This window comes from Carassius carassius, chromosome 27 (assembly GCF_963082965.1).
Source record: "Carassius carassius chromosome 27, fCarCar2.1, whole genome shotgun sequence".
NCBI classification, from domain to species: domain Eukaryota; kingdom Metazoa; phylum Chordata; class Actinopteri; order Cypriniformes; family Cyprinidae; genus Carassius; species Carassius carassius.
The window spans coordinates 1,310,449-1,336,727 of NC_081781.1; the positions used below are offsets into that span (position 1 = coordinate 1,310,449).

The 26,279-nt window shown below is 35.1% G+C and overlaps 3 protein-coding genes across 8 annotated transcripts; all 3 read right to left on the bottom strand.

Moving 5' to 3' along the window:
• Positions 1-927: 927 nt before the first annotated feature.
• On the bottom strand, positions 928-11,401 carry LOC132106396 (elongation factor 1-delta-like). 5 transcript variants are annotated; one of them, XM_059512037.1, is made up of 9 exons: positions 11,245-11,290; positions 8,120-8,952; positions 6,639-6,753; positions 6,483-6,554; positions 5,592-5,663; positions 4,305-4,389; positions 2,925-3,226; positions 1,207-1,401; positions 928-1,028 (listed from the first exon to the last, which is right to left on the bottom strand). In XM_059512037.1, exons 2-9 carry the CDS (start codon positions 8,947-8,949, stop codon positions 990-992), a joined length of 1,710 nt encoding a protein of 569 aa, XP_059368020.1. In that variant the 5' UTR covers positions 8,950-8,952; positions 11,245-11,290; the 3' UTR covers positions 928-989. The 5 variants fall into 5 exon arrangements, with proteins under 5 accessions (XP_059368020.1, XP_059368022.1, XP_059368024.1 ...); XM_059512039.1 differs by lacking the exon at positions 11,245-11,290 and adding an exon at positions 10,289-10,338; XM_059512041.1 differs by lacking the exon at positions 8,120-8,952 and having other exon boundaries at positions 11,245-11,401.
• An 825-nt stretch (positions 11,402-12,226) lies between these two features.
• pycr3 (pyrroline-5-carboxylate reductase 3) lies at positions 12,227-18,197 on the bottom strand. The gene is made up of 7 exons (XM_059512043.1): positions 18,099-18,197; positions 17,912-17,990; positions 17,519-17,583; positions 16,512-16,691; positions 14,941-15,153; positions 13,824-13,916; positions 12,227-12,596 (listed from the first exon to the last, which is right to left on the bottom strand). Exons 1-7 carry the CDS (start codon positions 18,150-18,152, stop codon positions 12,414-12,416), a joined length of 867 nt encoding a protein of 288 aa, XP_059368026.1. The 5' UTR covers positions 18,153-18,197; the 3' UTR covers positions 12,227-12,413.
• Positions 18,198-19,032: 835 nt separating this feature from the next.
• LOC132106400 (GDP-L-fucose synthase-like) lies at positions 19,033-24,621 on the bottom strand. Of its 2 annotated transcripts, XM_059512048.1 has the most exons (11): positions 24,494-24,572; positions 24,074-24,147; positions 23,808-23,953; positions 22,733-22,847; positions 22,515-22,643; positions 21,519-21,592; positions 20,205-20,338; positions 19,996-20,127; positions 19,812-19,891; positions 19,290-19,389; positions 19,033-19,201 (listed from the first exon to the last, which is right to left on the bottom strand). In XM_059512048.1, exons 3-11 carry the CDS (start codon positions 23,951-23,953, stop codon positions 19,146-19,148), a joined length of 966 nt encoding a protein of 321 aa, XP_059368031.1. In that variant the 5' UTR covers positions 24,074-24,147; positions 24,494-24,572; the 3' UTR covers positions 19,033-19,145. The 2 variants fall into 2 exon arrangements, with proteins under 2 accessions (XP_059368031.1, XP_059368030.1); XM_059512047.1 differs by lacking the exon at positions 24,074-24,147 and having other exon boundaries at positions 24,494-24,621.
• Between the last annotated feature and the right edge of the window lie 1,658 nt (positions 24,622-26,279).

Genomic DNA, 26,279 nt, shown 5'->3' on the forward strand with positions numbered 1-26,279 from the left:
GAAAGTCAATGGGAAATTAAAATTATTAGCACACAATTCCCTATAATATCAATGAATGCTTAAACATTAAGATCTGTACTCATGGAAATTACTAAAGTAGTCAAACCTGCTCATTAGAAGGGGGTTGTCCTAATAATTTTGGGTAAATATATATTGCCAAAAGTACTGGGGCATTTCTGCACTCTTCTTAGTTTACATGGTTATTTTATTTCAGTATGCTTTTATAGGCCTACAAATTGCATTAAGTTAAATAATATAAATCTTAAATATTCCACAGAGTTAAAATGCAAAACTTTGCCCATTTGTTTTGTTTTGAAAAACAAAGACTCAACCAAGAACATACTGTTATATTGTACAACAATAACAAAAGTATAATGTGCTGATGTAAAAGGAGATTACAAGGAAAAATAATCCTAAATCTAAATTCAGTTTTATATTGTTTACTTATTTACTTATGTAAATACAATGAAAGAAATGTTATCTAAATTGCTATCCGAGTATCTACTGTATCCATCTGAATATCTATCCACCAAAAACCTATTTGAATATCGTCTGATCTATCTGAATATCGAAACACCCATCTATTAAACATACATCTGAATATCTAACCATCAAATGTGTATCTGAATCTGAATATTTGTCCATCAAATATCTACATCTATAACTTCTCACAGAAGGAAACGGATCCATTTCCAAGCAGCTATAACAAATTCTGTATTAAAATTTGACAAAATGCATGCAAATATCTAAACTCCATGTTAACAGTGGTTTTACCTCCGGTGTTGCTCGCCAAAAACAGCAGCAATGGATCCCGGGATCACAAAAGCACTCTTAAACAGTGTTTATGTCGACTGTACTTCTCTTAAATCATCAACATCTTTAAAGAGATGTGGTGACTATAAAAGACAAGAGACCAAGGCAAACAAATACATCTGAGCTCTTTTATTAACGGATATTCATCCAGTTTCATGTGAGTGTTTATGTGTGTGTTAGATCTTGTTGAATGCCGCAACATCCACACTCTGAACCTGCAACACAAAAACACGTCAAGCTCTGGGTGACACTTGAAGACTAATGGTGCGTTCACACCAGACGCGAATGAATGAAGCGAATAAACTGTTCATGCATCCAACTACGCGCAATTTATTCTCGCAAGTCTGGTGTGAACGCACAGTAAAGCACACAGTTAATAGAGACATTACTCACGTAGTCCTCAAACTTGGTGATCTCCTCCTCCAGGAAGTCTGTTCCCACCTTGTCGTCCTCCACCACGCAGTTGATCTGCAGTTTCTTGATGCCGTAACCCACAGGAACCAGTTTGGAGGCTCCCCACAGCAACCCGTCCACCTGCACCGACCGCACACACTCCTCCAGCTTGGCCATGTCCGTCTCGTCGTCCCACTGCGAACGCCAGGAAAAACACTGTTTAAAAACCTTGAGAAGCATGGCCTAAAAGGTTTAAAGATAATTCAGTCTATCAGACAAATGGACAGACTTTCATGAGGTTGCTAGGGTTGCCAATCACGAATGGACGCTTAGAGGTTGCTACGGTGTTCTCTTTTGATAGGTAATTGCTAAGATATTCTGATTGGTTGTTTGGGCATTGCTAGAAGTTTTGGGTGGTTGTTAGGTGGCAGACAGGATATTCTGGAAGTTGCTAGGGCATTCTAGTTAGCGGTTAGATTGTTTCTTTGTAGTTGTTATGCAGTTGCTAGGTTATTCAAGTTAGCGGTTAGATTGTTTCTCTGTAGTTATTATGCGGTTGCTAGGTTATTCAATTTAGCGGTTAGATTGTTTCTCTGTAGTTATGCAGTTGCTAGGTTATTCAAGTTAGCGGTTAGATTGTTTCTCTGTAGTTATTATGCGGTTGCTAGGTTATTCAAGTTAGCGGTTAGATTGTTTCTCTAGTTGTTATGCGGTTGCTAGGATATTCAAGTTAGCAGTTAGATTGTTTCTCTGTAGTGGTTATGCGGTTGCTAGGTTATTCAAGTTAGCGGTTAGATTGTTTCCCTGTAGTTGTTATGCTGTTGCTAGGTTGTTCAAGTTAGCGGTTAGATTGTTTCTCTGTAGTTGTTATGCGGTTGCTAGGTTGTTCAAGTTAGCGGTTAGATTGTTTCTCTGTAGTTGTTATGCAGGTTGTTAAGTTTTTCAAGTTAGCGGTTAGATTGTTTCTCTGTAGTTATGCGGTTGCTAGGTTATTCAAGTTAGCGGTTAGATTGTTTCTCTGTACTTGTTATGCTGTTGCTAGGTTGTTCAAGTTAGCGGTTAGATTGTTTCTCTGTAGTTGTTATGCGGTTGCTAGGTTATTCAAGTTAGCGGTTAGATTGTTTCTCTGTACTTGTTATGCTGTTGCTAGGTTGTTCAAGTTAGCGGTTAGATTGTTTCTCTGTACTTGTTATGCTGTTGCTAGGTTGTTCAAGTTAGCGGTTAGATTGTTTCTCTGTAGTTGTTATGCGGTTGCTAGGTTATTCAAGTTAGCGGTTAGATTGTTTCTCTGTAGTTGTTATGCCGTTGCTAAATTGTTCAAGTTAGCGGTTAGATTGTTTCTCTGTAGTTGTTATGCGGTTGCTAGGTTATTCAAGTTAGCGGTTAGATTGTTTCTCTGTAGTTGTTATGCCGTTGCTAGGTTGTTCAAGTTAGCGGTTAGATTGTTTCTCTGTAGTTGTTATGCGGTTGCTAGGTTATTCAAGTTAGCGGTTAGATTGTTTCTCTGTAGTTGTTATGCCGTTGCTAGGTTGTTCAAGTTAGCGGTTAGATTGTTTCTCTGTAGTTGTTAGGCTGGTTGCTAGGTTATTCAAGTTAGCGGTTAGATTGTTTCTCTGTAGTTGCTATGCCGTTACTAGTGTATTCAGGATGGTTGCTTGTTTATTTGGGGGAAAAACAATAAAAAAACGATATGTGAGTTCCCTGCTGCAGACTCTTACTGGTTTGACGTCTAACAGGATGGATGATTTAGCAATGAGGGCAGGTTTTTTGGCCTTTCTGGCGGCGTATTCCTGCAGCCGCTGCTCTTTCAGTCTCTCGGCCTCCTCATCCTCCTCTTCATCGCTGCCAAACAGATCAATGTCGTCCTCATCCTCCTCTTCCTCCTGTTTCGCCAGAGTGGGCGGGGCTTTCTGAGGTGCGGCGGGAGCGGTGCCGTTTACGGTTGGTGCTGTCGTCCGCTTCTCCAGCGCTGACACACGACTCTCCACCTTACTGAGAGCAGAACGCAGATCCTGCACCACTGACAAACACAACCAGAGCAATTAAGGAAGTGCTTGCAGAAGATTAGCCAAGATGTAAATAAATGACAGCTCATATGTCAATATTACGACATCACTGCTGTTCAGTTTTAATGATGATTATGCTGTTATTTGTCCACCTCCGGATGTCCAAGTAAATATTAGATTTTATTTGCTACAACAAATCCAATGCATGGGATTGAGAGAGATAAAGACAGAATAGATGCTTCATGCATGTAAAAAATATTATTATCGTTCACTAAAACAAAACAAAAATATTATTCTTATTTTTTATATATATATATATATATATATATATATATATATATAAGATCTGATAAAAATGTATAATTAATTAAAATATTATCATTAAATCCAAAAAAATGTTTTAAAACATATATATATAAAAAATCTGTTAAAAAAAGATGAAAATAAAAGACACATTATGTATTTTTGTAAACATTTTTAAAAAATTACAAAAATTACTTAAATTAAATTGGAAACTGAAAATAAATAAAACAAACTATGATAGTATATAAACAAAAAATAATAGTAATAACAATAACAATAATAAAAACTTTATAAAAGTAAAACTAAAATTGTGAAAAAAATACATTGAAAAGTGAAAAACGTTAAATCAAAAAACTAAAAAGCATAATATTATATAAATAAAAACAATAATAGCAATAAAACAATGATAAAAAGACAATAACACAAATGAAATAGTATAAATGAGCACAGTAAAATTACTAAATATTAAACTAAAAATAAAATGAAAACAGAAAAAAAGCAAATTCAAAATACTATCAAAACCTATAATAGTATATAAACATTACACTGTATGTAAATCTAAATAATTTTACTAATTGGATTAGTACCGTTCTGTTAAAATCTGAATACTGAATAGCTATCTAGTCTTTCGAGGCTAGAGAATGCTTCTTTTCTAAACGTTGTTCTTTCTTTCTTTCTCAAAATAACCAAAAGTGGAATCAGAATGCGGATTTTGTTTGTTGAATTCTTTCTGGTTTTCCATCCTGGCACAAATGAAAACGCAAAGCTATGAGAATCTGTTAAACACACCTTTGTGTAGACTCTGGTTCTCCAGCTCCAGGTCCTTCATGCGTGCAGCGAGCTCCCCGTAATCAGCAGCGCTGCCTCCGCCGCTCTAAACACACACACACACACACACACACACAGAGTTCCCATCAGCCCCTGCTCTGATACACAACCACCCAGTGAGAGAATCAGATCTACTAACAACTACATACTACACACACTATCCAAACACACAACTACAGTCTGTTACTACACTGACTGCTTCACTATTTTAATGTATCACAACATTACAGCATTTTGTCAGAGCATGCAACTTTTAGACATGTTTTGAAGTTGGTTCAGTAAGTTTAATCATGATTCAAAACTGCTTCAAAAAATTATGTAATTCATTTGCACCCTCAATCAAATGTTCCCGGATCTTGCAAATATTACTTTTTTTAACTATGTATTGGTATACTGATGCATGGATTCCCAAACCTTTTTGTCAGCCCAGTCCATTTGAACTGAAATATTAACTCTCTGAAACTTTCCATTAAATCCCTAAAAGTTTAACATTAAATGTTTATTGGTCACATGACATGCAGATAAACAAATTCAATATTTTAGCTATTTTTAAGTGTTTTCTTTTGATTGTTTTTATTTTGATGTGACATTTCTATGATTTTAGTAATTATTGGTTGTTTTTGGTGTTTTATTTTGATTGGGTTTTTTATTATTTATTTAGATTTTTATTATTTAGGATTAAATTAATTAGATTATTAGTTTAATTAATTTATTCATAATCTCCAGTTTAGAACTACTGGTGTGCATACATTAGAAAGTAAAAAGTTAAAATAAATAAATAGTCTTGTTCTTATTTTTGATGATTATTTTAATTAGATTAAATTTTTACAATTTAAAAAACAATAAAAAAAAAATTCAGAGTGAATAAACAAACCGGTTAAAACTAGAAATTAGCTGTTAAACAGTAATTGAAATAATTTTTTTATTATTATTTCAGCAAACATTTAACATTTTAAGTTTAATGTGCATTAAAATCAATGAAAGATTAATAAAAATGAAAAAAAAAACAGATTTAACTTAAATTGCAATGACACTAAAATAGCACCGTTACAAACCTCACAACAAAGATGCAAGTGTTTGCTCTCGTTTATGATCTCGTTTCACAACAGAAACATTAACAACAAATGCATGCATCACAGATCTCTTCTGAAACTTTCTACAACATGCACGCAAGCATGCACATTGACCACGCGCTGGCCGACTCGAGCGTGAGCTGCTTTAGTGTGCGACACACACACACACACTTACAGGAGACGAGCAGTGGGAGGGGTTTGATATTTTAGGGGCGGAGCCTCTACTTGGCTGCAAGGTAGTCTTCAGCTACAGGAGAGATCATTTATGAGGAAAGTGCAGATGAAGGAAGAGAACAGATGCTTTAGGAGATATAAGCTGGACTGGAGACACGCTAACAACGCTTTCTGCCCGTGTAGACGACTCACTAGGGTTTAAGAACAAGAGTACAGCTGCACGATTCATTAAAATAAAAACATTAATAAACTGGCTGGCATGAAGAAAACAAAAACCTTTAAAAATTAAAGCTAATGGTTCGAAAACATGAAAATAAAAATTTAAGACGGACAGAATCTGTATTATAACTGCACAGCTTTTGTACAGTAAAAATGTAGTATTTTTTTATTATGTTTTCTTAAACGCTCCATTTTTATTTTACCCTGAATTACAATAGTTATGTCTCTTATTTTAATAGTTTTACTTAGTAATAACAACAGCAACAATAAAAATTATATTAATAATAATAATTACTGATATGTTATCATTAACTCTTTGTAATTTTAACATATTTTTTTTTTTATTTAGAAACGACCAATAACAACATTGCTATATTTCTAGACAGCCATTTTTTCCCAACTTCTGAGTTTTCAATATTTTACATTTTGTAACAACCACAACATTGCTATTTTATATATATATATATATATATATATATTTTTTTTTTTTTTTTTTTTTTTTCTTTTTCTTTGGTTCAAATTGTACAAACCCTTCAAAGCTGTAGCTTTTCAAAAAATTAAATCATAATAAATACAAAGCAATCCGATTTTTTTCCCAGAAATCGTGGAGTCCTAGAAGCGAGCTAGACTGCACATGTCACAGAGTAATGGTAGGGGTTTTTACTTGACTCACCCCAGCGAGAGATTTCTGGATGTTTTCTCGTGCTCTTGCGATGTCCTGAAGGATGCTGTTAGCTCCAGTGTCCTGAGACGAGGTTTAGATTGAACAGTAGTATTAGCACACATGCAGTAAATACTGCTGCAGTAGTTCAAGGGAGATATTTATTACTTGTTTGGGCTGCGTGGGACCATTCATCCGCTCATAAAATTGCCGTTCCGCTTCATCGTAACGTGGCTTATCGAACCAGATCCTCTCCTGCGCTAAACACTGTGCTGCAGTCATCCTGTAAAACACACAGGAGACGTGTAAAAACCTCAATAAACAAACACCTTCAGTCAGCTGATAAACGTCTGGATGTGGTTTACTTTGTTTGTTCCTTGATGAAAATGAAAAGATGTTTCAAACTACGGTGCACAGCAGTACTGGGGAGTCAATTTATATGCATATAATAAAATAAATAAAAAATAAAATTGTTAGTTGAAATAAAATTTACTTATTTTATTTTAGTTAGTTCTCATTTTCATTCAATGTAACTTGGTGTAATAAAATAACAAAATAAAATAATACAAGTGTAATGAATTAAAAAATGATTAATAAAAACTATGTGGACAAATTTTTTTTTTTATTCAAATTAAAAAAATAAATAAAAAATATCTCCCAAAACAATGGTTTATCATTTTAAAAATGAAAATAAAAATAAGCTTATTTAATTTTTTTTACTGTAAATTATATTATTTTACAATTTCACATTGAAGTAAGTCATTTTAATACTTTTATTTACCAATAACATGAATTTTTATTTTTATTATTAATTTGAATTATTTATTTTCATTCAGATACCTCCTAAAATCACACTGCTCATTTTATTTTAGTTAGTCATTTGATGTACAAAAAAAAAAAAAAAATTGCTCAAACATGGACATAAATAATAAAAAAAACAATTAAGACAAACACAAAATTACTCAAATGAAAATGAAAAATAAATAAAAATAAAAGCTTTAAAGCTAAAAGCTTTAAAATACAATAAATAAATTCTAAATTAATAAAAACTGTATTAGTATCTCAGTGATATTAAAATACGTTACTCCCCAAAACTGGTGCATGGACATAATACTACAAAAAATATACATATGTTAATGCAACCATGCAAAAATAACAACAACAAAAATGACATCAACCAAACAAATGAAGAAACCCAAAATGATACAAAACTGAATTCAGACAGATAACTCTTCCAAGCCAAGACAACGGACGAACAAAGCAAGAATGAACATGTAAAAAGAGACCAAAGAAATACGAAAAAGAATGGCATGAGAAAAATGTGCGATGATGATGACATGAAGATGGTGCACAAAAGAAATAGAAAAGTTTGTTAAGAGTTTGCTTTGCATGTGAATGCAATGAATGAGACGTTTTAAAGTGATAATTAACCAATTCTGTCATTTACTGACCTTTGCGCCTTTCCAAACCTGTGTGACTCACTGTTCGCAATAAAACACTTAAGACTGCGATTCATAGGAGGTTCAAGAAACAGAAGTAATGCAGGTTTGGAGTTTAAATGACAGAACTGTAATTTGGTGGTGAACGAACTAATTATCTACAGCGTCAGTGTGTGAGGAAAGTGTATTTTCTCGAGTATTGAGTCATACTTCTGCTTCTGGCTAGAATGGTTCACAGTTGTTTTGGATCTCGCCGTAGCTCCTTCATAGAAACGAGTCTCCGCCTCCATATAGCAACCGCGATCTAGCCACACCCTCTCGCTGTCAACATGCAGGAAATAGCAGTGAGCCGCCTTCTGATTGGTGGTGATGTTGTTTGATTCCCGGCGATCGCAAACCACAGGCTTTTTTTGCGTGTTATTTCGCCGTTTGGAGTTGGACCTATCGCTGCTGGTTTCTGGGTTTCTCGGTGGAGAGCTCCGGCCGTACAGGTTCTGATAGAAAGTAGCCTCGGCTTTATCAAAAAGAGGTTTCTGTAGCCACACCCCCAATGGAGGCGGTGGCAAAGAAGGGAGGCCATTGATTGGTCTGGAAGCCGGTGTGGGCGGAGTCGGGGTTTGCGATTGGTAGCCTTCGTCGCAGTTGGTCGGCTGCAGTTGGAGAGATCTCGGTTGGTTGGGAACAAGGCCCACAAACTTGCTCTCAGCTTGGTCAAAGTTGGGTTTATTCACCCACACAGTTTGAACGACATGGTGACACGCCTCTTGCTCTCCATGCTGGCAGGTTTCTTGCTTGTTTCTTGCGAGAGAACTCGCAGGAGCGGTCGTGCCGTTTTGCTGCTGCATTAGTCGTACGTAATAAAGACTCTCCGCACTTTCGTACGCGACACGGTCGAACCACACCGTCGTACACTCCGATCGCAAACCCTCCAGCGTCGCTCTGGACAAACACCCCTCAGCACCTGCGTTGGTTTGGTCCGGCTGCCGTTCAGAAGAACTGGACTGATTCGAAGAAGAACTCCTATGACTTCTGTTGCGCATTTTCTTGTGTCCAGAAATACAGAGGTAGAAGAGGATTAATAAATAAACAAAAAAGAGGAAAGGGAGAGTGACAGGGAATGGAGAATTATTCACACAGCAGTAGGGTAACATAAAACATGAAGTGTGTAAACTGTAGGGTTGCAAAAAGGTAGAAAATTTTGAATAAATTTCGGAAACATTCAGGAAATTTGGGACACGTAAAAGAATTTTGGGAATATTTCAGGGATTTTTGGAAAGTTTCCGGAAATGTACCCCATTTGCGAACAACCCTAGTAAACTGTATGTTGCGATATATAAATCAATTATTTGTTTAAGCGGAAACGCGGCAACTTTAAAGTGGTGCAAGACGCTGAAAAACAAAGTATATTTTAAAATGCAATACTTAAGACGGGTTCGTTACCAAAAAATAAAAATAAATAATATTGCTGCTTTTATGGATGTAGACAAAGAATTTAAAGACTTTTCAAAGTCTTTTTTTTTTTAGCATACTATATTCATAGTCAAAAGATTACGGTTATTTAAATCAAAATAGCTTATGTATTTTGTATGTATTTCTGTCACCTAATAAAAATGTTAAAAATGTAACTGAAGCTTTTTCTCACAATCCAGACTTTCTCCTTACATGTGCAAGTTATAAAATTCGCAATTACAAATTAATTTTACATCTCACAATTACTCATTTGCAATTGTGATTCTAATTAATCTGAATTGGTGGAAATATATAAGTTCCTATATTGAGAAACCTGTTTGGAGACAATCATTATTCGATTTCATTTTTATGGCAACAGCATTTTGTGGAGCTGAAATCATAAACAAATGAGTTTCAATGTGCGAGCTTTTAAAAATGATATCGTTTTTGGCTCTATGTAAATGCAAATTTGTGAAAATGGCAATGTAATGGATTTCTTTTCAATGTGACATCGCCAACTACTGGCCTATTATACGTAATACAGTGTTTATAGTCATTTAGATGGATCTATGAGGACATGGTGGGATCATTTTGACAATGTTGTAGTCTGTACGCAAAATCTTAAAAAAACGCAATGGAAAAACCTTCCCGTTTTTAGTACATCGTTGTCATGCAAACATACCCTCAGTTTAGTAAAATTTACACACTTCAGCTTTAAAGACAGACACAATAACACGCAAAACATTCTATGGTTGCATTATATTTAAACATGAAATACACTGCACTTTACAATGATGTTGAGAAGAAAACGAATAAAGCACAAACTGAAAGTGCGTTGGAGAAAAGAGGAAAATCAAATTCAGAATGGACAAAACACACACACACACAAATCCATGATGGGTCAAACAACATAAACATGTCCAAACTTACCTTCAGCAAACACAAAAAGCGATCAAACAAACAGTATGTAGCTGAACGTTCTTCTCATCCAAACCAAGGCAAGCAATAAACCAAAAAGTGCAATTAAGAAAAGTATTTATGTTTATATTGAATCACAGATGAGAGGACTTCACTTATACATGTATACACACAAAGATAAATCGTGGTGAAAACATGGTACAGTGATGGTATCTGATCATGGTACAGTAATACTATGGTTTTTAATGATTATCATAGTAAATGTCCAAAAAATATGGTATTATCATGGTGCCATGTGCACAATAGTACTTCTATGTTACCTCTTTGTTAGCCTAACATCATTAAACATGATTATGTGATTAAGATCACTTAACTAACATGATAATTTACCAATCAAGTTAATGTGACTGAAAATAATTCAATATTATAAGTATCAGTATTACCATCACTTTTAGATGATAGTTTCTAGTGACCATTTGATGGTCAAGATCTGAAGTACAATCATAAGACAAAGGAGTATTTTTAAGCCTAATGACTCATTTTGATGATTTAGAAAAGAAACAGGCGTTATATAGAGACAATAAAATCAATAAATCTGTATAAATCTCCGTTTTACTAACAGATCATCCGACTGAACGTGAGAATGCGTCATTCATGAAAATCTGGACTTCCTGCACATGGTGTCAGGCCCATCAAACAACACACTGGATATTTATACAAATTAAACGTGTTTTCATTATGACAGTGACTGTAATAAAAGCATGAGCTTATTATTTTATTTTATCGATCACGTATTGATGAGTCTTATATTAATAAATAAACATACGAAACACGTCTAACCGGCTTTTGGGCGCGATAAACACCACGTACATTTACAGCACAATATTTTTTATTCATTTAAACCAAGAAAATACATAAGAGAGCACGAGCCACTGTAAACCACCTCATTTTTCTACACAAATACTCACTTTAAGGGCTTTAGTTGGCGTTGAATGAATCGCTGTTGCTGCTCGATGCGCGTTCACGGAACAGAAGGAGCGAGCGAGAGCCGCGCGAACCATTCCAGCTCAAGAGCGGGGGAGACCACTGCCTCAAAACCGCCAAAAAACACCAGATATTACCCTGAGGCGGCTTAATGTGTATTAAAGTCAGTTTATTAATTGTACACATGACGACAAAACACCCAGCTCTGCTACAGAAGTGTGTTTTAAGTAATATTTTGTCATCACATTTTTACATGGTTAATGGTACACTCCGTCAGTTTCCCAGCAAGGCTGCGCATATGACGTCATCAAAAATGATGGGAAGGCCCAGTTCTAGCGAAATTACTATAGACTTTACTGTTTTAATTCCAAATTAAAGACGTGTTTTATACAAACAAATATACGCTTGACTTCATTTTGTAGCTACATTTTAATGTTTTATATCCATGTATACAAAATTTTACATTCACAAAAATTTCTTTAAAACGTACTTAGATCTTGTTTTACATACATATATACACGTTATATAATAAAAATAAACATTTTCAACGTCAGTTTTATTTTTATTAATTTTTTTGTCATTTTGAGAGATGAAAACCTTATTGCTGCTGAAAATACTATGGAAGATGCACTTACTGTATTGTTGCAAAACAATGATTTTGTGGTTCTTTTACATTTTGTTACCTTGCAGTATGCACAGTCCGATTAAATGAAGCTTTAAACAATTACAAGCAAAAGTCAGAGCACACAAAACAAAGTGAATTCCTTAGAGATTCATTTATTATACACTTAATATGCTTTTTTTCACATCCTATAAATCTGTGTGGGCAAAATAAACACAGTTCATGTGCAGAAATTCACCATTTAAGAGTTGCTTTGGTTTCTGAATCCCAGTGGTTTGTCAAGTACTGTAAAAATCACACAGACATGTAATAGCTAACATGGGTTTCATTGTCTGTATGTACAGTATATAGTTCCCTTAGAATACACAAGAAATTCTCATTCATTTGTACTTTAAGAAGCACCTTTCAATCCGTTATCATTACATTCAGAAACACTGAGTACTGGATATGCTTGGAGCATAAAGTAAGACTTTAAGGTGTTAAGTGAATAGTCCCTCAGGTATCATAAAGTCTCTAAATGTGATTTAAACTCTACTTCTTTCCGAGTTCTCTGGCTCTTTCGGTCGCCGCCTCTACGGCTCCCATCGTAGCGGCTCTGAACCCTCCCTTCTCCAGCGCGTGGATCCCGTGAATCGTGGTTCCTCCCGGTGTGCAAACCTCGGCCTTCAGCTCCGCAGGGAACTTCCCGGAATCACGCAGTAACACACCAGCGCCCTGAAACACACCGGACATGGCAGATTTAAGGATATTCTGTCATGCTGCAGTTATAGTTGATTATGAGGTATAATGGTAAGCATTGGTATTCAGCCAGTTTTGTAAAAAGTTATCAAACAAACATTATTGCTTTATTTTCTCTTGAATTTATGGGAACCAATATTTCATCTTTATTACAACAAAATAACAAAAATCTGGGTTTTAAACTGTTGAAATGGTAACAATCATTTGGCTGCACAATCATAAACTAATTTAAAACAAAAAAAACCTAATCATCGATTAAACGCGAGCCAGTTGAAAATCAGTTAAAATGTGTGGTGATTCAAATTGGTTGCAATGCTAAACAATCATGATTCATCTAGGGGTAAGAGTTTAAATGAATGTATGTCTGAGGGGAACTCATTGTCTTTAGAAAGGTTTAGATGAAAAAACAAACTGCTCATGTTGCATTTATGCAGCATCTTTGTTTGGATCCCGATTAAAATGCAGTGGTCGCTTTTCATTTAAAATTGAAAGAGCAGAGAAAAAGCCTTATTATGTTCATAAGAAGAGATTTATTTTATTTGTGTTCTTTGACTTGGGGCTTCATTTTCACAAAGAAACAGCATTAAAAGGACACATTTAATTTATAATTTGTCTTAAATCTCATTTTATAAAAAAAAAAATAATAATAATTGTGAATCGAATTGTGAGTTGAGTGAATCGTTGCATCCTTAATCATGACATATTTAGTTCATGTGACAAAAAAAAAAAAATCTGGGTTTTAAACAAGTAACAACATTTTGGTAGCAAAAATTGTAAAATAAATGAATAAACACTGTAGACATCGTAACAAAACATTTGCTTGCAAAAATAAATATAAGAACTATATAAACTTCATATTTAAAAAAAATCTCATCATGATGCATTTTGTTTGTCAAGCTATGGCTGCCAACCAATATTTGACCAATTTACCAAAAATTGCAAAACAAATATGGTTTTAAACTGCCGACATGCATTGCAACAAAAATTTTGGTTGCAAAAAACAAAATAACAAATGATGGGAGTTGTAGACATGGTGACAAAAAAAATAAATTGTTGCAAAAATTTAATATTTCAGTTGACGCTAAAATGACGATCAGCATTTTCTGAAGGTTAAGTTTAAAGTGTAAAGTTTAAAAGTTAAAGTGTCCACTAAGTTTAAAATGTAATTTCTCATGTCTGCTTGTTTCGTGAGCAAACACTTACCAGTATTGTCTGTGCTGCGATGCGTCGAGCCAGAGCGCTGGGCATCCCCATTTTAACAGCACCGTCCGCCAATGCCTCCGCAAACACATACACCTACATTAAACAATACTACACTCATTTATAGTAAATACTATAGTGTTTTGAACCATGCTATAGTAAGTACTTGAATGAATTTGTTGTGATAATTCTATAGTTGCTGTGGTAATAGAACAATATAAACATATTACTTTACCGAATACTTTTTTACAACTACAGTTTTCTGTACTAAAAACTGAAGTATACAACAGTATTTATTACAGTTTATCAGTTCACTATAGTTTATGCTACAGTATGCTGTACACACACATATATAGAAGATATATGTATATATATATATATATATATATATATATATATATATATATATATATATATATATATATAAAAACTGTATTCGGAAAGTTTATTTTTGCATTGTGTTACATTATTACTCAATAGTTCTGTACTGTTAGATTTTATTTAAATGTTTTTATTTATTCGTTCATTTAGATTTATTTAGTTGAACAATGAATTTATTTACAGTTTTCATCTTAATTTTTTCAGACCTTAGTTTGAAAACCCCTGCTCATGGAAAGTAATTTTCTATACTTCATTCATGTAATTGGTGTGTAATTTGTATAGAAACTGTTGCCTTGTTCAAATAACCACACTTGTGTTTTTGGCCATTTGAGAGCGCGACAGGAAGTATGCGTGCAAGACTGTCCCAAGCGCAGTGCCCTAAATGCACACTAAATCCACATTAAGAAACACTATTCGAGGCTTAGTGTATCCCATCATGGATCATGTTCTAGAAATAAATCGTAAGATTTATTGCCGAGATCTCGCGAGCTTAAAATTGCTAAAAGCTAAAATTGTCATATAATAGGAACTACTGAACAGACATTTAGAAGTTGATTTTAAAATGCAAAGTATTAAAAATTAAAATAAAGCTAAGTAAACTCGTGTGTACCATCCAGTAACGAAAAGTTCGACACACACCTGTGGTCTTCATCCTCACTTGAATACAGGAAATACGTCATATATGTTGTCAGGTGCAAAGACTGCAAGTGTGGGTATTCGGACAAGGCATGTCACTCACGAATGCGACGCCGCTGCCACTCAAGCCCACGTGGGCGTCGATCCAGTGTTCAGGCCCCGCCTCCACCAACCCACAGGGGCCCAGCAGGGCCTTCAGCAGAGTCTCCTCCATCTGTCCAGCACACGAGCCGCAGGCGAGGAGCAGCGCCCCCTCCAGGAGCATGCAGGGAAGATTCGGCATTATACGAATCACACGCGTCCCAGCAGGCAACAGCTAAGAAAAAAGACAGTAATGGAATCTGATGTTTGACATAAAATACAAAAACAGAAATTTTTATTTATTTTATAAATATTTTATATATATATATATATATATATATATATAGGGCTTTTATGCCAATAATGGACAGGACAGTAGAGAGCTGACAGGAAAGCGCGCCGACCTTGAGAAGGAATCAAACTCTAGCCCAGAGAAAATTCTCCCATACTTTTGCTCATTATTATATAGTTTTAGACTCATGTAAGATAAAGAACGTTTAAAAAACATTCCCCTTACGTATTATTGTTCCTTTTTTTTAGGGGGAATTAATCAAAGAATAAAATTCCAGAAACGTTTTCAGAATGCTGCAGGATGATTATTTTTAACCCCCCCCCCCAAAAAAAAAAATTACTAGGAAAATACCCACATTTATATATAACCAACTAACCTGCGGATATAACGAAGTTAAGATGTTTTACTGCCTGTAAACTCTGAACATAATTTAATACAGCACTTAATAAAATCTAGAAGTTAGATCAAAACGCGTTATAACGTTAAGCCATATCAAACTTTTTTCGCTACAATATTAAGCCTGGGTTACGAGTAGCTAGAAAATCGCATAATTCATAAACTCACGGATTTGTTTTCGTCACATACTGCGCGCCTCACGAGCTTCTCAAGCACGCGCTTTCTGTCTTCCACAGAAAGCCGCGAACTCGACCAATTAAAAAAATAACGGTCATGTTGTTTCACTGGCTCACAGTTTAACATTCGTTTATCGATCTCTTTATTGAATAATTGCTTATAATTAGTATATATCTGAAAGCAAATATGATATCGGAGAGATCGCGTCCATGTTTAGCAAACATGATGCTAATCGAGAAGTTTTTGTTTACTGACTGAAACAAGGTAAGAAATGAATCCACTCAGGAATATTTGCTTTAAACCAAATAATGATTTAATATTATTATTTTATTACTGTCTATGAATAAATTCCACATTTTAAAAACCAGTCACTGTTATCTGATGCTGAAGAAAAATGTAAACTCTGGGTAAATTAATGAAAAAAAAATCTTATTCTGGCGAATCTTCCATATGATGGTGGATGTGTTCATCATTATATATAAATTAAACTATAAATAAAAACAAAACAGAATTGTTACAAGCCTGTATAATATAGTTTATATCTATAATATCTAAGAAACGAGATGAACTAATGATTAATGATAGGGGAACTTTAGTGTTAACGTTGGGAGAATGTAAGAATAAGATTCTACAAACCAAACAACAACAACAAAAACCTTACTTGGTTAAAATCAAACTTTCTGGGAATGTTCTGGGAAATCAGAATTGTCATCTAGTTAAACCCACACCTCCTCAAGTGTTTCTAGAGTGATTCCGGCTGCCATGGAAACGATGATGTGTTCCTGAGTGACATTCCCGGAGATTCCATTCAGCACCTTCGGGATGAGGTGAGGTTTGACGGCCAGGAAGACCAACCGAGAGCGATCGACAACCTCGTCATTGAAGTGAGTGACACAAACACCTCTCTCCTGTCAAAACATTCACACAAACCTGTCACGAGTTCATCTACACTGATCTCACTCTGGGAATAAAGGAGAAACTATTGCTATTTTTGGACCAAAATGTATTTTCGATGCTTCAAAAAATTCTAACTGAGCCTCTGATGTCACATGGACTACTTTGATGATGTTTTTCTTACCTTTCTGGACATGGACAGTAGACCGTACACACAGCTTCAATGGAGGGACTGAGAGCTCTCGGACTAAATCTAAAATATCTTAAACTGTGTTATGAAGATAAACGAAGGTCTTTGTCTGAACTAACCCTTTAAGAAGCAGGTGAATTCCATTAAGATACATTAGGGCCATGTTTGACATCACCCCAAAATCAAGAGAAAAAGAGCTCATTACTCCGTTTCTTTCTGTACTCCAGCAATGGAAACCCACCCATTAGGACCCAATGAATTATTTGATCATAATTTTTGATTTAACACCATTTTTAAATTGTTAATTTCTATATCTTATTATCACGTTAATGCAATGTAAAATAATGTGCATTTTTTTCCTTAAAATTCAATGAAAATATGCATTATTTATTTTTTTATTATTTATTTTAAATTACGATATTATAATAATGTTTATATAATAATATAACAATAATCGATTAATAATATTCACATATTATGTATATATATATATATATATATATATATATGTATATATATATATATATATATGTATATATATATATATATATATATATATATATATATATATATACACACACACACACATTAAATTTCTTGACTTTTTATGGAACTGCAGAGTTCAGTTTTTAATAAAGTCACATGTCGTACCTGAAAGCGAGGAAGGTTGTTCATGGATGGAGCGCTAATAATTATATTACTGGGTGGAACCTTCCCTATAACACAAAAACAGTACATGTCGGTAAAAAGCAGAGAAAATAATTTTATTATTAGTTTAATTAACATGCCTCCATTTGGTTTAATAAAGTTAACTCTTCAACTCTTCAAGATTAATTCACAATGCTTTTAGTGCCTGCATATTTAGTTTGATTTGTTATGTAAGTTCTTTCCATAATAAAGTATTTTATGCAACAAAAACACAACTACACACACATATATATATATATATTTAGATATTTATCTGTGTTGCTGACAGGATCTTGAATGTTGCCAGAATTCACTCTGACGTCATCCACAGTTAAAGTGACGTAATCGCAAACGCACCTGACGCGATGATGCCCTGCGCTATTCCAAACGCCATGTTTCCCGCTCCGATGAACCCGATCTTCAGCTGAGACACATCCTGAACTCAAAGCAAACATGACTTCACGTTAATAAAGATGTTATGTGATGCTGCTGACATCTGTTCAGCAAACAGTGTATAGTCACAGAGTAAACAGCAGCCACTCACAGACTGAAGCGCTGGAGAGTCGCTGGCTTTGACTGAACTCTCGGATAGATTCATTGTTCGTTTAATACAGATTCAGCAGCACCTTATTAATCAGATCAGAGTTCTGTCCGTAGACTGTCACATGGAGAACGTGTTCTTCTTTATATACATATACGAAACCTCAAGCAGATACACTGACACCTGCTGGACTGGAGCGGTAGCTTTAAAATCGTTTGAACACACTTAACTTCATTTATGTTTCTCATGGAATAAAACTGTTAGCTGTTAACTATAAGCTATAGCTTAACTAAGATAAACTTAGTTTTCTAGACACACGGTCCTAATATATATATATATATATATTTTGTTTTACAGTGGAATGATAAAATAATGTTAACTTTCTAATGTAATGTTAAAACAAATGCAGATTTGTTGATTATGTTCCAGTAAATTCTCACTACAATCATTCCCATACTTACATTTGTGTAATTGCAGACTTATAATAAAGACTTTACCATTAATTCTAAAATGTAGAAAATATTAATGAATTAAAAAGTAGTTGACTGGTAATGCAAATGGGGCAGTCAATAAAATGGCTCAATCATATTGTGTAAAATTATTCTGGCTTCAAATTCTGTCAATGAAGATACTGAAATAGCGCCACCAACTGGACTGAACCAATGGATTTTACACAGGACACTGTTTCTAAAAATTATGTTGAAATTAAATTCATTTAAAAATCAGATTTTGTTATAGTAGCCTAATGTTTAAAATTTAAAGTTAAGCTTCTCACCTCAAAGTCCAAAGGTGTCAAAAAAGTAGATACAGTTATTTAAAATAATTTATTATAGAGCTTAAAATAGACATATAACATGATTTGGAAACCCCATAATATTACAAAAGTTCTGCAAAAAGAATAGGACGTTAACACTAGTCATGGTATATATTCCAAAATGTTTTATTAAAACCTGAAATGAGAGCTAAATAATTGTACGCTTTTGAACATTACAGAATATTTAAACATTTGATAAAAAATGTCTCCCCACAGCCAATCAGATGTGTAGATCTTTATTTACGGGCGGAGTCATAATTGGCTGCAAACCAATCACAAGTCTCCTGGATGGCTGGAAAAAAATGAAAAACATCTGTTAAGAATCTTCTTTTTACTAATATTGGCAAAAACATAAATGCTGATTCTCTCTTGCTGATCACCTTGTTTGAACGGCGTGAACTTGAAGTCTGGCAGGTATTTGCGTAGTTTGGCGTTACTGGCGGTTTTCTTGATCTGACCGTCTGATTTACTAGTGTCATACTGAGAGCACTTAGTTAAGGTTCAGCTGTGAGAGCTTTATCAGGCATATAACATGCAAGATGAAATGAAAATGACATTGAAAATTTAAAGTCTTCCTTCAGAAATACAGTGATATTAAAAAAAAAAAAAAAAACACCCGTGCCTCGTTTTTGATTTTTAAAAGTGCAGTACGTGCTCTTGCTTTTCAATGAATCCTTTTGGAAAATTGGTCAGTTTTGATATTGTGAGCACCACAAATAAATAAATATATGGGAAACACATCCCACAGTCCAACTTCAGTCTACTCATCAACCTAACTTTAACTGTGTCTGCAGACGGCGCCATAACCAGACTGTTAAACAAACACAAGACTGGAAGTTAACTTAGAGGCAGGTGCGTGCGCGCCAGATGAACCTCCAGACAGTTTGTGTGTGAAAGGATACAATAACTTCCCCTTCGAACCCGAATCCTTCAACCACAGCATCCACAGCCTCCTTTACAGTCAACTCATCCTCCTCCCCGACTAGATAAAGAAACCAAGAAGAAGAGAAACATGATCAACCAATGAGCTCTGAGTCTCCACAAGCTCTGATGAAACACGTGTGATATCAAAGACGTCTGGAGAACCTGAGAGAATGATGGGCTCCACCTCGTCGTACTCCCTCAGAACCCACAGAAACAGACGAGCCAGATCCAGAGAATAGATGAACTGACGCAGAGCACGACCCGAACCCCAGACCTGCAGAGGTTTACCTTCCTCTATAACACAGACACACATCATTAACCCTGTGAACACGTGAGACGCTCTGAATGTGACTGAGTTAAACAGGTCTCACTCTTGGCCAGGTACGTCTTGTGGATCAGTCCTGGCATCACGTGACCGTCCTCAATGTTGTAGTTATCATGGGGTCCGAACATGTTGGTGGGGATGACGGCTGTGTATTTCAAACCGTACTGCTGAAATAACGCCCTAACAGACAAACACACACACCCCGTGAAATAACATGACATACTGAAACCCTATCGTAGCCCAGATAAATTGTATAGTTGAACTGCGAACTTCTGATTTGTTTCCTATATCCAATTTTTTTGGCTGTCCGTTTACACGTTCTTTCAATTGTGACCCATATCCGATTCATGTGTTTACATTTGCCATACCATCTGAAACATTGGTTTAATTTACATTCTCCACATGTGCTTCCTCTTTAGAATAATGTGACTTGTGCTGACAAAACGAGTCCCAATGAGCAATTAAAAAAATTAATTAATAAATTAAATTCTCCATTAAAAGACCTCCAAAATTATATATATATTTATTTTTTCGCCTGTAGCTCAAAATAGCCTTTGCGAATTTAAACTCATTTTACCAGCACGGGTCACATATGATGTTGTTAAACCACGGAGAAGTACCAAATTGTCACAGTTTTAATGACGTAAAGAACACAATGCCTCAGAAAATACGATCTCCCTGTTTACATGACACCTGTCACATTGGCACATATCTGATTTATATCTGATTTATTTCCACATACTGTATGAATGAGGCCTGAAACCGATCTTGAAATATCCGAATGCATGCTTCTTTTCGGAAAAAAACGCATACTAAATACACTCCACACTCTAAATTTAAATAATACATTAACATAGGTCATGCCTTTTGCTCTTACGTTAAAGATAAGGTTGATCCAGTGCAGAACGTTGTGATAAAGGCAGGATGTTCAATAAAACAAACCAATTATTCTACCACTTTTGTACATTCACAGAAACTTTTATGCACTGTGGGGAAAAAATCTACAGGCAAACAATGGTGGGAAACGCGTTCGATCATTTGAGTAATGAATATATTGTTTAAACTGCTGAGGCACATTCATGTTAGCACAACTGAGTTGCAAAAGTGAGACAAAACTGTTATTTAAACTGGTTGTGTGAATGTCCAATGTGAAACCTAGAAACCAGAATACCCAGTAACACGGGTAAATGTCAAGCTACACCCATGCAGACAAAACCCAAATGGTTCTAAAAAAAAAAGTAACATCTTTTTCCCTAAGCAAAATTTTATCATAGAAATGCAATCTGGACATGTTTTCATGAAATAGAACCAAGAACAGCTCATGATCAGTGAACTTTGACACCAAGAGAGCAGAACTGACCTGTTGTGGACGTCAATCATGCGTTTGGCGTAGGCATAACCATAATTAGACTCATGGGGGACACCGTTGTGCATCTGACACACAGAAAGACACAAAAAGAATTTTACACAATTCATGCAAATAGGCTCTTGAAACCAGTCAGACATCCACTAACTTCAATCTCTCCTATCATGCATTTTAAATCACCTGATCCATGGGATCTCATTTTTGATGATCAGTTTCTCTGTTGTTCAGGAATGATTGTATCAAAGGCTTGACATCGACTACTTTGCTCACCAGCCACTGTGACTAGTGGTTTTCCAAAGTTAATATCCACTTAGCATTTACACTGCCCACAATCTTGTTGTTGGGGATATTACGTTTTATATTATTAAAGGGGTCCTATTATGCTCTTTTACAAAGTCTTAATAATGTTTTGGGGGTGTACTAGAACAGGCTTTCATACAAGGTTGTTCGAAAAACATATTATTCTGACAAAAAAAAAAAAAGTCTTCTTTGTTGCCTTTTTCTCGATCACACTTTAGAGATCATCAGAAATCATAGATCACTTGAAAACTTAAAATCTCAAAATTCATCCTTTGAAACCCATTTTAAAATCAAACATTGCATTACCACGGAAATGGTACATCAAAGTCATGTTACAAAATGTTTTCATTTGGATCATGCACTTTAAGCATATGAGCTATCCACTGGTTCATATTTAAAACTGCGTGTTTGCGGTGTAGAAATATGGGTCGATTTTCGCACTGGTCTGAACAAAAACAGCAGTCTTGCTTATTGAAAATGCACATTTATTTTCTGCCAGTAGGTGCTACTTTTACTCCTTGTATCGTTTAAGGCATTTAAGACTTTTTATGGGCTGTTATATAACCCTACTATTTCCCCGCATTTGGTGGGTTCGGTGGGTGTCTGCCTCATAATCTCACTATAGTACTAGTTCCTATATAAAGGAACATCAAGCACATATACAAAAATGCCAGTGTGTGAGCACTTTACCATGGTCTCATCTAGAGGGTAAGTGGTATTATCTGGAAAAACACAAGTAGACAGGCAGGAAATGACCTTCACCACCCCGAACTCCTGAGACATTTGCAGCACATTGTCATTGATGTGTAAATTATTCCTCTGAAAACAACAAACAAACACAGCTAATGTAGAGTTTAATCATTCAACAGTGATATTTACAACCTTATGATACTCATGTTAATAATTACCCAGAAGTCAAGGTTCTGTCTCATGTTTTTATAGAGTCCTCCAACCATGGCGGCCAAATGAATGACGTGCGTTGGACGATGTTTCTGAAAGACTGCTCTCGTCTCTTCAGCGCTCCTAAAGCAGCATGTTTGTGGTAAATATATATGTTTTTTAAATACAGAGATAGTATTATATTAGCGCATTTTGGTTGATATTCATGGTGTCCCAAAATAGCACAGTTGAGTACACTCAGATGATCTTAAGTTATTCTTTAAAAGTACAACAGAATCATGTTAAGTACAAATTTATTACGCAAAAATAGAGCACTTGAAGTAAAGTAAGTGCCATTTAACAGGAATGTTTTTAAACACTAGTGAACCAATATAATAGAAGCATGAAAATGAAAAACGTTAAATAAAGGCCAATTCACACCACACGGTCAAACGCCAACAAACAACTTGGCTCACGTTGGCTGTTGGATTTAGAATTTTATGATACATATCTGTCATGTTCACACTGCCCCAACAAACTTTGAGTCACAGAGACACACCATGTCTACACTGGAACCACACAACCAGTGTAGACAGCATCACTGATTATAGTCAATAGAACCTCTACTGTATCCAGCTCGCATCCAGTGTTGATGGTGTAAATCTGATTGGGAAAGAAACTGATGATCCTGTAACCACAATCAAAATTGTACTGTTATTAATGTCTTTGCATGTTATTCTTTGCCTGAACAGATGGAGAATAAAGCGAAAGAGGGCATGGGTGATACACGCTTTAAGTGAAATATGTGCATCGTCATTGCAACGGTTACATCAGAGTTTGTTGGAAAATCATTTTACACTTCTCAGACTTTCCACGACTTAACAAACACATAATAAGCATGTGCAGTCCAACCAATGCTAACAAACCCTAATGGGGTAACACACCGGTTCAAAAAACTCCAACAGACTAGTTTGCTGGAGTTTGTTGGCATTTGTCTGTGCAGTGTGAATTGCCCTTAATTCTGAGAAACACAAATTCAGTCAAGTGAAAACTGTACGCACGTTATATATGCAATTATGTGATAGTTTAATGATTGTTTCTTACACAAGATTGGCATCTTTGGATGACAGGAATATCCATTCTTCTCCTTCTCTCCGTTCGCCCTCGTTCACCACCCGTTCTATCGCTCGCCCCACCAATCCACTGCCGCCCGTCACCAACACACGCATCGGCCCGACTGACACGTCCATCTGAGTAAATGTAAATTATCAAGTATTTATCAGTATATGGTGATGCTTTTCTAGTTGTAGTAGCACAGCAGTGTTTTTGAAAAGCTTTGTATATGTGATCTCAGAAACAGCTACCAGTACCAGCTCTTCTTTCTCTTCCTTCCTTCAGCTCACAATGTGAAACTGATAACAACCAGCTTAACCACGGACACGTCCTGTCAATATAAGAACACCTCATCTCTAAATTGCCAGCTTGAGCAATACGACCAAAAAACACAACAAATATGCAGACAAACACATACTGGATTCATACACTGTCATCTTCATCAATCAACACATGAGAAAAGTCAGACATCAATCGAAGCATGAGAAAAGTCAGACAAGGCCATCATGCATAAAACAAAATCACAGTGCAGACTCGCAGTAACACTCAATGAATTAACTTTATGAACTACTTTTGAGCTCGAATTAAGATAAAAGATCATTTTCATTGGTTCTGAATCGGGGATTCAGGGTGTATTAGTTTGGTAAAACTGTTTTAGAAATTGACAAAACCTTTACCTCCTCTCTGGTGTTTCTTTAGTGCAATTCCTTTTTTTCGCTCTCGAGTTCTGTACAAAAGGGAAAAAACGGCAGTACTAAATCGAGGCCATCCACTTCCTGGCTTGTCAGGAAGTCATTTGACAAACGGCTGACGTCAAGATTACATGTGAATATACGGAACAACGCAAGACGTCTTCCATAACATTTTATAGGTTGTCATAAGAAGGGGCTGGAAAGCACTAGATTCAAAATGCTTAACTCGTATATTGTAAGAGATGCATCCTCTGGTAATGTCTTTATCAGTTAACTGTGTTTACACAAGACTTTGTGGTTTCAGTTTTGGTCTTCTAAGCAGAACAAATTAAAGTTCTTTACTGGCAAGATTAGATTAGTTGATTAAAGTTTATGATCCAGTCTGTTTTTAGTTTTTAGTTAGTTAGTTAGTTTTTAGTTAGATAGATAGATAAGAACATTAAGATTTATGTATTTTGAATATTTATCTTGTGCTCACCAAGTATTTATTTGATCCAAAAGTACAGCAAAATCTGTAATATTGTGAAATATTTTTACTATTTAATATAACTGTTTTCAATTTGAATATATTTATAAATGTAATGTATTTCTGTGATTTCAAAGCTGAATTTTCAACATCATTACTCCCGTCATATGGTCTTCAGAAATCATTTAAATATTCTGAATTGCTGCTCAAAAAACATTATTATTATTATTATGTTGAAAACCGCTAAGTATAATTTTCAGGTTTCTTTGATGGATAGAAAGTTCAGAAGAACAGCATTTATCTGAAATATATATATTTTTTATAACATTATAAATGCCTTTATTGTAACTTTTGGTCAGTTTAAAGCATCCTTGCTAAATAAAAGTATTAATTTTTATCATTTCCCAAAACAAATGTATACTGACTCCAAGCTTTTGAATGGTATATGTATAATGTTACAAAAGCTTTTTATTTCAGATAAATGCAGATCTTTGGATCTTTCTATTGGAGATCTTACTGTTCAAAATGAATAAAATTTCAGGTGCGACAATATCTTTTTTTTTTTTTTAAATCTAGCTTTGTTTGCATTCGCTCACGGAAACTTATATGAACACACTTGACTTGACTAGGCCAAAAAAATCATGGGGGACGAATTTGTTTAATTAAAAAGTGTTTACGTATTGTACACTCATGGCTTCCACACATTATGATAGGTTTAGATGCCTGCTCCTGTCGGCCCACCGGCTGTTCCAGAATTTAGGAGCCAAATGTGAAAAAGCTCTACCTCCTTTAGTGGACTTTGCTATCATAGGTACTACCAAGACTCACAGGCTTTAACAAATCGTGAAATCAAATGTCTAGAGATTGGATTTGATATAATGTATTTATTAAATTTATTGATAGCTTACTGACTAATTTTGGAATGTCTTAAATTGCAGTTTAAGGTTAAAAAAATATTACTTTCCACATACTATACATTATTGTTTTTGTTTATTACTATGGTCCGCCTTTCAGAAATGCATGGATCTTTACAAAGCTCATCGCGCTCTGATTGAATAGGGAGCCAGTGCAGTGTTGACAGAACCGAACTAATATGGTCATACTTCCTGGTTCTTGCTGCATTTTAGACCAGCTGGAGTTCGTTTACTAAGCATGCAGAAACAACACCCAATAAAGCATTACAATAATCTAACCTTGAGGTCATGAATGCATGAACGAATGTTTCTGCATTTGACATTGAGAGCATAGGTCGTAATTGAGATTTAATTTTTTTAGATGGAAAATTTTGGTTTTACAAATGCTAGA